This window comes from Tasmannia lanceolata, unplaced genomic scaffold, assembly GCF_043159265.1.
Source record: "Tasmannia lanceolata isolate RefF3 unplaced genomic scaffold, GAP_Taslan_0.1 ptg000008l, whole genome shotgun sequence".
Classification (NCBI taxonomy): Eukaryota; Viridiplantae; Streptophyta; class Magnoliopsida; order Canellales; family Winteraceae; genus Tasmannia; species Tasmannia lanceolata.
In genome coordinates this window covers 880,085-894,176 of record NW_027518685.1, presented here as the reverse complement: position 1 = coordinate 894,176, position 14,092 = coordinate 880,085, and the positions used below count along the sequence as shown (strand labels likewise).

Here is a 14,092-nt window from a genome sequence, read left to right as displayed (position 1 = left end):
AATTTATCGTCTAGGTATTTTCTTCTCAAACGAATATAGAATTCCATTTGTGAGTTTATATAATACCCTGGAATTTCTGAATTGGCCTTAAAAATCCCTAGTCATACAATAACAGTAATGCATTTATTTAAAAGTAAAGTGATATATTCGACCCATTTTTTTTTACTTCGGGCAGCCCCCGGTAATGTATTGATGACTACTCTCTTGCCCTAGAGGGTGAAGGGGGCTGTTCCAAGTAAAATGAGGGGATAGTGGGTGAGAATATATCACTTCCCTATGGCTCTGTTTGGTTGCAAAAAGTAGGGAAGACGGCTGAGCATTTCTAGGAATATGAAATACCAAATGTTGTTTGATTGTCATTTTTTAGCTCAAATTCCATTGGACTTCTAGACATGGAAGAGACATAATTATTAGCTTTTGGCTTAGGTGGCGCCTATTATGTGGCGGGATTGTCTCCTCCCCTACTTTTTCAATGCCAAACCTTATTTTTGGTAAATTTTAGAGGGGAGAAGAGTAGAATATGAAATGCCATGTGTAATCATTACTTTTTTCTCTCTTTCTCTCTCCTCTTTCTCTCTCTTCTACTATTTATTTTGTTAATGACACCCCTCCATTCTCCCACATGCTTTGACATCTAACCAAACACACTACCAAAATTCCCCAAAATTCCCTCTAATCTTCTCTGACAAATCTACACATATCCCACCCTTGTCACCTCCTTGTTGACTACTACTTCCACTAAAATCTCATCTAACCAAACAGAGCCTATGGGAATTACTAGCGTCCATGCGACAGCGACATACCACCTGCTTGTGCAAGGAGACAAGAGCTGTTGTCTTCATTCAAGAGGTGGCTGGTATGAAATGCAGAACAGACCAGCCGCGAAATGGCTTTTGCGATGGACCCTTCTCTATTTAAGAATGTAAAAAATTGACGATATCTATTCGAGAAATTCAAATGCTCGGTTGGTGAGAAATTTCTGAGAACAATTTTGATACGGGTGGATGGTGGACTTTAAAAAAGCTTTTGGTGGCCCAAAATCCAAGTTTGATTTTTGAAGAAAGTTATAATAAAATAATAAAAGAAAGCTACATATAAGTAGTAAAAAAGTACGGTTTTTGAAAAACCTCGTCTGATTCGATTTTCCCATATATGAGAGCAGGAGATCTCCTGAGGCAGAAATTTCATGTCTGTGTCATGCAAATTGGCCTTTGCACCAGGCCATATGGCATGACAAATGTCAGTATAAAATTTATTTTTTTATGCCTTTTTAATGATTTTATTTTTCTGCCTCTTCACCTATTCCACGTTTCCTCCACCAGATTTCTCGGAGGCCGGCGTTTTGCGAGGTTTTCTTGATGGGTTTTTCTTTTTTGGTATGATTTTTTCAGCTGAGAGAAAGAGATGGAAAATGGTATTGGAAATTTGTTTTTTTTCTTGTTTTTGAATCTTTTCATCTTTCCCACGTTTCCTCACCAGATTTGTGGGTTTTCTTTGATGGGTTTTTGTGGGTTTCTTCTTTAAGGTTTTCTAATGAAAAAGATATAGAGAATGATGTGAAGAAGGATACTGCTTTTACGTTTTGATTAGATCGGATGCATTTAGTAGCAAGTTTTTTTTAATGAAACCCAGTTTCCTATTTTGATCTTTTTCACGTTTTCTCGACCAGATTTATGCAAGAGAGACTCGGAGAAGCTTGTTTGATTAGGTTTCGTTGATTGGCTTTTTTGTGGGTTTTGTCTGAGCTCCTCTGAAAGATTGGGAAGTTTTTTTTTCTGGTGAGAGAGATGGAGAGTGGCTCTGAAAAAGATGGTGATTTTATGTTTTGTGATGAGGATTTGAGTGAGATAAGTGGGTTGAAGAAAGGGGGAGACTTCATAGAAGTAACATGTGGTTGTACTAGTCATAGGTATGGAGATGCTGTTGGGAGGCTTAGGGTTTTTGCTGGAGGTGATCTTGAGATCAGCTGTGAATGCACCCCTGGTTGTCAGGAAGGTTAGCTTGATCTGTTTTTTCTTATCTTGGTTTTTTGTTCTCTTGCTTTTCCCTTATAAAAATTTTGGTCCGTGTGCATGTTAGATGTTTTAAGTAGTCTGAAATAGGGTTTGTGATTATGTAAGAGCTATTGATTCATTCATCTCAAGGGTGCGGCTATTTTTTGCTTCGTTGTTGGACTTTCTAGAACAATGCAAGGTGTTGTTTAATTTTTATATATACAAGTGTATGTAGATTTGTCTTATTGATGTGGATTCTGTGCAGGATGGTTCATCCCGTCTCTAACTCAAATGTTGGCCGCTACAGAAACAATGCAGTGAAATTTAATTAAGAATTTCTACTTTGCTTTTTGTCCATCTAATGATGTATTCCTTAATTGTGTTGTGCATGTTGATGTTCCATTTATTACCTTTTTGATACAGGGTCCCACCCATGATTGTTTGTCCCAGGCTCTTCCCTACATAGTGATTTTTTTTTTAACGAGAAGCCTTGCAATGTGACTATGTGAATCAGTTAAGAGGCATTGTGTTAGCTTTGTGTCTGTGAAAACATGTCTTATTGAATTGTGGGAGTGGTGGTTTTCTCTTAGATTTTGGTGGGTAATTTGGATTGAATCCATGACCTCTGTGTCGTGGTTGGTACATTGTCCGCTTTTGTGCCTGTGAAAGCATGTCTTCTTGAATTGTGGAAGTGGTGTTTTTCTCTTAGATTTTGGTGGGTAATGTGGATTGAACCCATGAACTCCTTGTTGTGGTTGGTACATTGTAAGCTTTTGTGCCTGTGAAAGCATGCCTTCTTGAATTGTGGGAGTGGGGTTTTCTCTTAGATTTTAGTGGGTAATGTGGATTGAACCCATGACCTCCTTGTTGTGGTTGGTACATTGTAAGCTTTCATGCCTGTGAAATCATGTCTTCTTGAATTGTGGAAGTGGTGTTTTTTTCCCTTACCTCCTTCTTGTGGCTGGAGCGTCATGATCTTCGTCCTGTATGATCACCTTTTGATTCAAGAAAGGTAGTGTCTAATATTTCCATCATAAAAATTCTAGAACATGGGAGGTTGATTGTTGAACTATGTGGAATTTTTGGCCATGCTTGTGGTGGACTCTTCAAGGTTTACAAGAGATGTGCTTTCTAGAGGTTTCTGTCCATGTTTTTGTAATGGTGTTTTCTATGATTGTGCTAGCTGCTTATGCGCATAGATAAATATTTATATGTATATGCATATTTATGTATGGATATATATAATTAAATGCATGCATATATTATGTAATGTTAGTCTAAGTCTGACATGAATTTATCCTTTTAGACTAAAAACTAGGTAATGGATTATTGATTTAGGACGCAATTTATCCCTTTATAGTGATATATTTATCTATAACTGCCAAGATTTTCTTGTTGGCTAAGAACACTTACCTTTTTCCACTCTCACAATGGAGGTTTTAAGGATTATTTGAGATGGATCTTTTATTTCATCAGTAATAAAGGTGATTGCTTATAGATTTTGGATGTGCATGGCAATGATTACTGTTTGCATTTGATTTACGCTCATTCCTTTTTAAGAGTTCACATTTCCAAGTGCAAATATTGATGCTGTCAACTGTTTAAGCTCAATCAATGTGCATATTACTTGAATGTTTCTGCATTTATCTCCTTTTTTTTCTTCTTCAAATGATGTGTTCTCCATTTGCTCACTGATTAATAATTGGTGATTGTCATGAGTAGATAAGTTAAGTCCAGCTGCTTTTGAGAAACACTCCGGGAGAGAGACTGCCAAGAAATGGAAAAGCAACGTCTGGGTCATAGTTAAAGGAGAGAAGGTTCCTCTGTCAAAAACGGTGCTGCTTAAATACTACAATCAAACATCTAAAAATGCTAATGGTTCTCATAAAAACCATAATGGACGACCTTGTCATCGTGATGAATTTCTCCACTGTACGAGGTGTAACAAAGAACGCAGATTCCGGCTCAGAACCAAAGAGGAATGCCGGATTTACCATGATTCATTGGCTGATCTTAATTGGAAATGCTCTGACTTATCATATGACAAGTAATTTCTTTCCCTGATGCATCTGCATTCATGCTTGTTTCATAAATGATATATGTTTTTTTTTTCATATAAATGATATATGATGTCCATGGTTTGAAAGAAATGGAAGATTTTGAATTTGCATAGATAATATTTTGGGTCATTAGTCCTTCCCAACCATCAATCGTATCATGTTCCAAAATCGAATAGAAAAACATACAAAGACTTTTATATTTCCTTATGCAATAAGATGACAGGGTTTGAGTTTTAAGTTCTATAATAGATGTAAAAAGCCCACTTTATGCACAAAATTCTCAGTTTCCCTCTTCTAATGATTGAAAAACACCATTAATCAGCATAGATATGATATGCACAGTTTGGCTATGCATTTATTGAATATATTTACCCAGAAGCAGCTTATTACATTGATCTTGAATGTGAACTTTTGTGGTTGGTTAAATATCTTAAACATTAGAGTTTGTCTTTTGTATTACAATTTGTTCCATTTTTTGTAGATGAAGAGTTCTCCTTGATTTCCACGTGAGGTATGAGGTATGTGTCACTGCAATAGTTCTTGTATAGCTTGTAAGATGAATAGTTATAAAATGTGTTAAACTTGGAAGGCTTGATTAGAAATACTAGGTTGGCAGTAGGGGTGTCAATGGATCCAGACGGTCTGATGGATCGTCCAAATCCGAACGTTAATGAACGGGATCTAAGCATATGAATAGGATCCATGGGCATATTTCGGATCATCAAATCTGGGATCTGAAAATTTTTGGATTGTGTATGGGCACGCCACAGATGCCCATTGGATAGTCACGATCCGAAATGGTTTACAAAAATACCCTCCAAAATTTGTTAATGCTAACCGTTCTATGAAGGGTATTTTAGTCAAAACCTCTCTTATCACTTAATGAAGGAAAAGAGAGAGGGTTTTTGTTCTTTATGCATCATATTCTTTGATAATAGTTATACATTATATTTGTGTATGTAATTTTGATTAGATTTATTGTTTACAAGCATTATTATACACATAGATTAAACATAGATAAAATTTTAATTTAGTTGAAGAAAATGCATAGAGACACACTAATAGTGGACTGTCATTCTATCTCTTTTTTAAAAAATTAATTGTTTACTTAGCTTAGTGGGACATAATAGGACCCTCCGATGGACGGTTCGAATTAAAATGGATCGTGATCATGACGTGGAAAGTAGGATCCGAAGAACAATCTGACTCTGACCCGACCGATAAGGAATTTGAATGGATCGTGACTGTGACATAGGTGGATCCGACCCGAAGTGGATTCGTTGACAACCCTAGTTGGTAGATTGGATCATTCTCCTCCAGACTTGTACCATGCGATGAGAGGTGTAGCCCAATATCAACAAGTAGTCATCAATCCCGCCATTATTGCTATTGGTTTGTTGAGTAGTGTATTAGGGTAGTTTAGTCATTATATGTATGCTGAGGGGTATTGTAGTCTATGTACTCATGTTGCCCTAGATGGGCCTATATATACATCATTTACATGAGGAGCTCCCTAGTGGAGACTTCCCATCTTCTCTACTCTTCTTCTTCCTCTCTTTCTAACCCTAGCACCATTTCTAACTGGTTTGTTGACATACCTTTTCCTTCTAGACTAGTCAAAGCACGCGATAAATATTGTTAATGTTATTGGATGAATGCGACTCTTTAGGGTCACTTTGAAGAAATGTGATGGAAATCAATCAGCCTTGGCACCTCTTGGGTACTCACAGCAACATCTGATCTCCTTTCTTACTGATGCAATAATGTGCTCGCCATTGGCTTGTCTATCTTTACGGCCCTAGGTCATGGGCAAGCGTTCACAATATTAAGTATTTTTGAAGCTGTTGGCTCATTTTCTACTTTTGACAAGTCCTTTTATTTTTCATCTTGCTTAGGAGGAATCCCTAGGGTTCTGTTTTATCCTCAAGCATGTTTCAAACTGTCCCTTAAAGTACGCCCACTGTATCTGTGTTTTTGAGCATCTAGTGAAGTTCAGAAAAAAACTCCAAAATTATTCCCACGTACCACAAAAAACCGCAAGTGGAATTTCTTTCTCCAAATAAAATCTACAGTTTCCTTCCATTTATATAGGCCAGTGGTTCAGCTCTCGTCCTTGCCAAACTCTTGTAAAAAGTTTTCCCTTTGGATACCCCACATGAGGAACCGCCAAATGGAAGCATCTGGTTTCAAACAAATTTTTAAATGCTGGTTTCCACAGAAACGAAGACATTTTGATTTCAGTTGGAAATATAGGTAGAAATCATTTTCTAAGAAGGAAAATCACAGAAATATATGGAAGCATATGCAAATGATAGAAGTTTTAAGAAAAAAATTCAGGAAATGCTAGAGCAAGCACAAATACACACTTAGAAACCATCACATAAACAAGACAACCATTTATAATGGTTTAAAACCAACTAACACTAGTGACATGCGTTGTCACGAATCTTTGATAATTCAGTACATACCCCATTTCACATGTAATTTCTATAAATACTTATATATAATACATACACCGCATTTCACATGCAATTCATACAAATATGCTTATGTAACACTTTAATATAGTATACCACTAATGCACTTACGGTTTTGGTTTTGGTATGGTTTTGGTATGTGTTTCAGTTTTGGGAATGCGTTTCAGTGGGGATGAAAAAAAACATTGCAGTCGTTTCGTGTCGGTTTCAGTTGAAATTTAAAACCATACTTTCAAATATGAATGCACAAAACGATGAATTCCTTTTATTGGATTCTCTAGTTGTATTGGGGGGGGGGGGGGGGTTGTTCGGGTTTACTGGTGCCACATTCGAAAACAGGTCTTTGGTTTCTATGTAAAGCTATGCTTGTCTAGATCTTTACTTCTCTTGTTGGTTCCGTATCGGTTGACTGGCAAGAAATTTGTCCCCCTCTAAAAAACCTCTCATACATGGGTATTTTTTAGGGATAGTTTTGGGTTTTGCAAGTCCAATGTCCTCTATCAATTATGTCTCTTCTCTTCCCCCTCCTCTCTTCCCCTCGATTTCCAAGCTCTCTTGATAAACCGAAACGAGGGAGATGGAAAACCTCGGCACTTCGCTGGAGCCATGACTGAGTCCAACGGTCCTTGTGAGGAAGTGGAATTCTGATCAGGCCCTGAGAGCATGAGCAGGCTCACAAAATAGGGAAAGTGCATCAAGAAATGGTGACCCTATTGGTTCTTTCTCAAGTAAAGTGATGATGCTAAAGTTGACCCTATTGGTTCTTTCTCAATTGGGCCCCATGTCACTCGTGCCTCCAAGCCTCATTACCACATAAAGTGATGATGCTAAAGATATGTTACAGAAAGTTGTTGAAGAAGAGACAATCAACAGACGAGCAAGATCATTAGATCTATATAAACAATGAAACAATGAAGAAAAAAACCAAACAATTTGTAGAAAAGTGGAAAAAAACCTATCAACGGAATTTGAGAACTCAAGAATGAAAGCTGACATGATGAAGAGAAAAGCTAAAGACCAGAAAAAGTAGCCAAAAGGATGCGACAAGGCGAAATCGAGAGATTTGCTACAATCTGAAACTCCAATGAGAAACCACCACTTTGAGGGAGGGAGGGAGGGATAGATACTGGCACCCATCAGTTTTGATAGAGATAATGGCACATAGAGGGAGGGGGGGTTGTTATAGTGACTCATTTAATGGCACCCATTTAAGCCCTCGTTTTTATAGTGACTCCCAACGTTAGCCTGGTTCGCTCTTCCACCAAATTTGACAACCAAACAGCCAATGGGAAGTTCACTTCCAATCTGTTCTTCTACTTCAGTGCCACTTCACTTCGACCTCACTTCACTTTTCTTGTCTCTCCTTCAAGTAAAAAAACTAGACAGAGCTTATTTGAAAAGTTGGGAGTAGCCTCATCTTAAGGGGCAATATTTTCCAAACAAAAGTATAACCAGGCCACATTTTTTTAAAAACAGATAGAAATGCGGCTGTCTTGCTAGGAGAGTTTACATGGATCGTAGGAAACCTAAAAATTCGGAAGCTATTTTCCCTTTGTGTGAATATAGTGCTGTTGGGAGGATCCAATTTAACTTTCAGCGAGTGAACAGTTTCAAAACAATTGGGCAAGACAAAGGATTCAAAGACATTATTTGTGATAAAAATCTCGTTACGCTTGTAAAGAAAGTAACTGAATGCAACCTAACTTCCTTTTTCACCCATTTTAAGCATGGTTATCCATGTGTTCGTTATTTAAATTCCATGGATGTTGTTTCCTCCATTCAGCTTACAACTCAGGCAAGGTTTCATGTTTTGGTTTCGGTATGCGTTTTGGTCATGACAGAAATGGAAACATGTCGGTTTCGGATGGATGGAAATTTGTGTAGAAATCCTGTAAAATCATTGAAATATATGAAAATATATAGAAATGATGGACATTTAAAATGGAACTTCAAGAAGCACTAAAATAAACACAAATACACATTAAAAAACTATCAAAAAAAAATAATCACCCGTAATGGTTTAACAGCATCAAACACCTAGTGACGATGTCTGATAATTCAGTACATACTACATTTCATGTTTAATTCATGTCAATATTTATTTATAATGCGTACACCATATTTTACATGCTACATGCTACATGCTACATGCTACATGCTACATGCTACACACACATGTGTGTGTGGTACATACAGATATAATATACCACTAATACACTTGCGGTTGGTTTCGGTATGCGTTTCGGTGGAAATATAAATAGAAACGATTTGGTCATGTCATGTCAATTTCGATGGAAATTTAAAACTATGAGCTCAAGTCTTATATTTGAATCAACGGGTATTCATATCATATCTTTCTGCTTCATGTGTGGCAATCTATAAAATGATTTGATTCCAACTTCTAAATATTGTTAGAAGAGAAAATAATCAACAGGGTGTACTATAAGTTGAGGTGCTTTCCATCCATCTTACCTAAAGCTAGGGTCTTTAGAAAAGAAGAGGGAAAACACAATATGAGCATACCATTCAAAAAAAAAAAAAACATTATGAGCAAGCGCCCATGCCATAGTAATGAGGAGAGAAACCATTTTACCTCTCGCATTCATTTCAGTTTCAAAGAAGCATTTTTATTGGTATCAAAATTGGTATGCACAATTGAACATGCATCGATTATAATTTCTCTAAGGTTTATACTTTTGCTATCAATCTTAGCTATGAGGGGGAAATGCTTATTATGATTAGATTTTTTTTTTGAAGTAAATGGTTTATTCTAAAGAAAACATTGTAGCATAAAAACATATCATTTGTTTAAAGGTTGTATGGATGAACTGAATTCAAATTCCATGGAAAACATGTTTTACATTTTTTGAATAGCTTTTTTTTTCAAATTGAGATCACCCATGGAAACTATGGGGTTTCATGTACAGAAATGATTGTATAGAACAAGATGCCCAATTTGTAGTTCTTGTTTGTCTCCACTAAGAGTGTTTTGGGGTGGCTCCTCGATGGCCTTCTCCTCCCCTTTTGTGCCATACTCTTCATTTCCTTAGTCAAAGGTTCTAGCGAGGACGGCAACAAATCTTTGCCAGAATCGTCACAAGAGCTTGACTCTTCGAATCAAATTTTTCGTCGGAGATTGTATGTTCTCTTGATGGTATCAACAGCCCTTCTGGTTTTCTTATTGTGGTTATTATGTTTCATTAGAGATCTTCCGTTTGTCAAATGCCTCAGGTTCGACCCTTCTATCATCTGCATTGTGAAGATTGCATGGGATGATTGGATAATGGTCTTTGCAGGATCCACCATCCCCCAGATTCCCCCTTAAGTTTTGAACTTGGTGATTGTGATGTGTAAATTGTCCGGAGATCTTTTCCCCTAATGTAATTGGTTTGGTGTGATGCCTGTTTCTCACAGAGCCGATGGGTTGGCTAGGCAATATCGGTTTGGCGATCGAGCAGTGCTTCTATGCTCTTCTTGGGGCTGGGTAAATTTCTCTTGGAATAGAGTTGGGGAGCTCCTTTGTCAGAATTCTTTGCCAGTTTCCAATTGTGATTTTTGTAGTTCTTTCATTGTTTTCGGGCACTGAATTGGCCATGACTTCAAGGGATATATGCATACACAGGGTGAGTCTTTTGTTGTGCTGGTTTGTGCAATTGTTTCTTTAACTGGGTCGAGTGCTGCTTTATGATTTGGGTGTGGGATCCTATTTTTTTTGGCTACTAAAGTTGGGAGAGATGGATTGCTCTTCAGGGTTTTTGGTTGCTTGTTTTGAAATCAAGCTCTTCTAACACTACTAAAATAGGCCTCAATCCTTAGGATTTTGAGTGAAAGAAGAAATGGTAGTTGGTTTCAATCTTTTCGGTTGTTGCTTAAATATGTGCCTTGTGTATTATCTTGTGGTCTATCAAATCAAAATCTTGGGTCTTGTCCAACCGAACAGGAATATGGGTTTGAGACTTTACAGGTATTGGGTTTACTTAGAGATGAAAATAAAGTGAATGGAAAACAAATGAATCTAATAGGTTGGATCAATGTTTGAAAACTCGTTATCGGTTTGGAGCTTGGCTGAGTCATCACAGAACAGGGGTGGGGTGGATGCATTTTAAGTCCAATATGACCAGGACTTGGCGATTTTTGGCAGAGTCAACACAAATTTCCATTTTCAGAGAGAGAGAGAGAGAGAGAGAGAGAGAGAGAGCATACTGAAAAACCTTGTCAACCTTCGTTGTCATGGCTTGCTGTAGGTGATGTGGTCTCAGCTTTTTTGGATGAGATGGGTGACCCACTAGTTCAAATATAACTTTCATAAACTTGAATTTGATGTTGAATATTCATTGGAATTGCCAACTCATTTTGTGATTTGATAGTTTCCATGAAGTTGTCATCCTAACAACACAGACTCAATTTCACGAAAATACTAGATGTCATGCAAATAGTGTAAATATGCATCCTTGGAAAATGAGGATATCATCCATACAACGTAAATCTATTGTGCATTTTACTCTTTCAATGAAATCCTATCATGTGCATCTAAACAACTCCTTACCTTCTTACTTTTTCATCAGAACATTTTATAACTTTTCACTCCGTTTCTTTAGAGTTAAATTCATTATTTTAACGATGGAGCAGTTTATTATAAACGCCAAGGACAAAGAAGAACCTTGTCAAAGATGGTCAAATGCAATGTAGAAGCAGAAGAAAACAAAAAGCTAAAAAAAGGCTAACGAAGCCCCCCCCCCCCCCCCCCCCCCCCCCACCAACACACACACACACACACAACAAAAAAATAAAAATAAAAATAAAATAAAATAAAATAAAATAAAAGAGAGCAGGAAAATGATAGAAAAAGAAAAAGAAAATGAGTCTATCCACCTTGCCGCGAGCTAATAAATCTTCCTCATTAGCCAAATGGAGTACGGGATGAAATGAAATAGAATGTCCCTCTGCAATGTTCAGAACATCCATGACCGCATTTGCGAACCTCCAAGGGAAACCAGTGCCATCTCTAACCCACCAAAAGGCATTAGGGGAATCCCCCACCACAACAAGCAAAGCAATGGGCGAGGGATTAACCAGACGAATCCCATTCTTGATAGCAAGAACTTCCTCCTCATTGGTATCAACCAAGCCAATAGGCTAAGAGATCGACCAAGAGACCTCGCTATCCACATTCCGAAGTATCACAATAGCAATTGGACCCGGGTTCCCTAAGCTTGAATCATCGAAGCAAATTTAAAGAAGCCACTGATCGGAGGATCATCTGGGAGAGGGTCTATCCTTATGTATCACCTCAGTCGAATAATATTCCACGAGTGTCGAAGGTTCGACTCATAAATGTTATGAAGCACGGGTACGGGTATGACACGACACGGGTACGTGGGTATGATTTGCCAAAAAAATTGGGTGCGGGTACGTTTGGGTACGCTGAATATAATAATATATTTTAATATTTTATTATATATTTATAAAAATAAAAATAAAAAATTGTAGAGCAATCAAATAACAATAACTTCACCAAAATGGAAAATTCTAATATTACTCTTCATTTCATAAGTGATTAAGTTCCATATTTCATTACATGAGGCATCAATACATCATTCATTAGAAAAAAAAAGTCTGTCACCAGTGTGTTGACCAGTGCTTGACAAGATGAATAATTTTTAGAGACCAAATTATGAGATTTTTTTTACCGGACTTTTGGGATTTAATAATGTTTGGACAAAATAGATTTTATGAATTTTTAAAATTTGAAAAATACCCCACCGTTTGGAAGTTAAGAAAGTTAAATTTTGACTCTACCATTTTTCTTTGAATTTTGTACTAGAACTGGAGAGTTGACTTTTTTTCCTTTTAGATTTGGGTGATGAAACTATTTTTAATAAATCCAAAAGGGGGGTATTCCGTTATTTACATGTAAATCTTAAGTAAATGGACAATAACATTTACTTAAATAGTTTACATGTAAATACCGAGTGCAGGAAAGTAGAGAGAAATACAGGAGAGGAAAGAGAAGCAGCAGGAGAGGAAAGAGAAGCAGCAGGACGTGTCGGGTACGCGAGGTGCGCACCCGACACGCATTTTTTTTTTTAAAACAATGGGGTACGTACCCGGACGTACCCGCACCCCATACGTGTCGGGTGCGGGTGCGGGATCCCCGGGAGAGTACCCGTGCTTCCTAGAATGTCACTAAACTCTGCCCAGCACCACATCCCATTTGATGTCACATATCAGATGAGCTCGTCTCAGAAATTTCATTAAATTTCACTGCATTTATAATTAAACATAATGCCACTTTTCCTTGGGGTCTTTTTTGGATACAAGGAAAGGGATGGAATTGCTGGAAAACAGCTTGTCAACATGGAAGGGGAGTAGAAGGAAAGCAAAGTTGAGGGAAAGGATATCGAAAGTGAGAAGTGTTTGGTTGTCATTTTGTAAGGAAAGTGGTCATGGGTGCCACTATAAAATATAGGATCTAAAATGGGTGCCATTATCATTATTACTCAACTGCATTTTAGGCCTTCTTAAATCTGTATCTTCTTCTCTTCCCCATTTTCATGCACTTTCTACTCTCTTGGATTGGAGGGCACCATATTCCACTCTTATTACCTAGTCTTATTCTTAAACTTTGTATATTTTATTCTCTTTTTAACAATTATTACTTTATATAATGTTCACTGTTCGAAAAGCATGGAATGGTCATTTAGTGATGCGAACTATCTTCTTCTATTTTTTTTGTCTCTGTTTCAATTATTGGTGCAGAAAAGATTTTGAGAACAAAAATAATATTATTATGCGTACATAGTTATTTTAGTTATGTTCTCTTATGTTTAAATATGGATGTGCTTGGATGTTATTTCTTCTATCAGAATCAGCTGCGATGACGAGGAAGAAAGAGCAAGTCGTAAGGTGTACAGGGCTTGTTCTCGTTCACCATCCTGCAGTGGCTGCACCTCATGTGTCTGTTTCGGGTGTGAGATCTGCCGATTTTCAGATTGCAACTGCCAGACCTGCGTTGACTTTACTCTGAATTCTAAAAGCTAGTCCACCTTAAGAAGGTATTTTTTGTGGGTATTTCCCATTTTGTGCCTTTTAGGGCCTCCATTTGCGGAAAGTTTTAAACATTTTCATTGCCATGCAAGCTTGAATTTTAAGTCTCTGAGTTCAGTTTTTGGTGCTCGGTGACTATTATTGAACTATAAAAAATGTATTAATGATTTCCTTCATTGATAATTCTCATCGGTCATGGATACCTGATTTTTGTAAAACATTGTTAGATAATGCGGCAAAAGGAATGAAACACGAAATAATCTGAAATCCATGAATATGTTATCACTTCCTACCTTCTCATTAGCTGTTAACCTACTTGTGTCTAAGGTGCCATACAAATTGATTCTTGAATGGTATGGATTCACATATAACCTATGGAACTTAGACAATGACACATGATGGGGTCAAACATCGTGACAGTGGAAAACCTGACAAATTATACAATCGTATAATTAATTGTTAGTATTGAACGATTAGTTTGTGTATAAAATATAAAGGGAAATGATAATGCGCC

The 14,092-nt window shown here is 37.2% G+C and overlaps 1 protein-coding gene and 1 pseudogene across 4 annotated transcripts; both read left to right on the top strand.

Moving 5' to 3' along the window:
- Positions 1-1,083: 1,083 nt before the first annotated feature.
- Positions 1,084-13,865, top strand: LOC143883844 (protein ULTRAPETALA 1-like). Of its 4 annotated transcripts, none has more exons than XM_077387162.1 (5): positions 1,105-1,239; positions 1,323-1,376; positions 1,670-1,995; positions 3,717-4,041; positions 13,398-13,865. In XM_077387162.1, exons 3-5 carry the CDS (start codon positions 1,788-1,790, stop codon positions 13,570-13,572), a joined length of 708 nt encoding a protein of 235 aa, XP_077243277.1. In that variant the 5' UTR covers positions 1,105-1,239; positions 1,323-1,376; positions 1,670-1,787; the 3' UTR covers positions 13,573-13,865. The 4 variants fall into 4 exon arrangements, with proteins under 4 accessions (XP_077243276.1, XP_077243277.1, XP_077243275.1 ...); XM_077387160.1 differs by having other exon boundaries at positions 1,106-1,239; positions 1,323-1,414; XM_077387161.1 differs by lacking the exon at positions 1,323-1,376 and having other exon boundaries at positions 1,084-1,239.
- On the top strand, positions 8,042-11,267 carry LOC143885574 (molybdate transporter 2 pseudogene; annotated as a pseudogene).
- Positions 13,866-14,092: the final 227 nt, after the last annotated feature.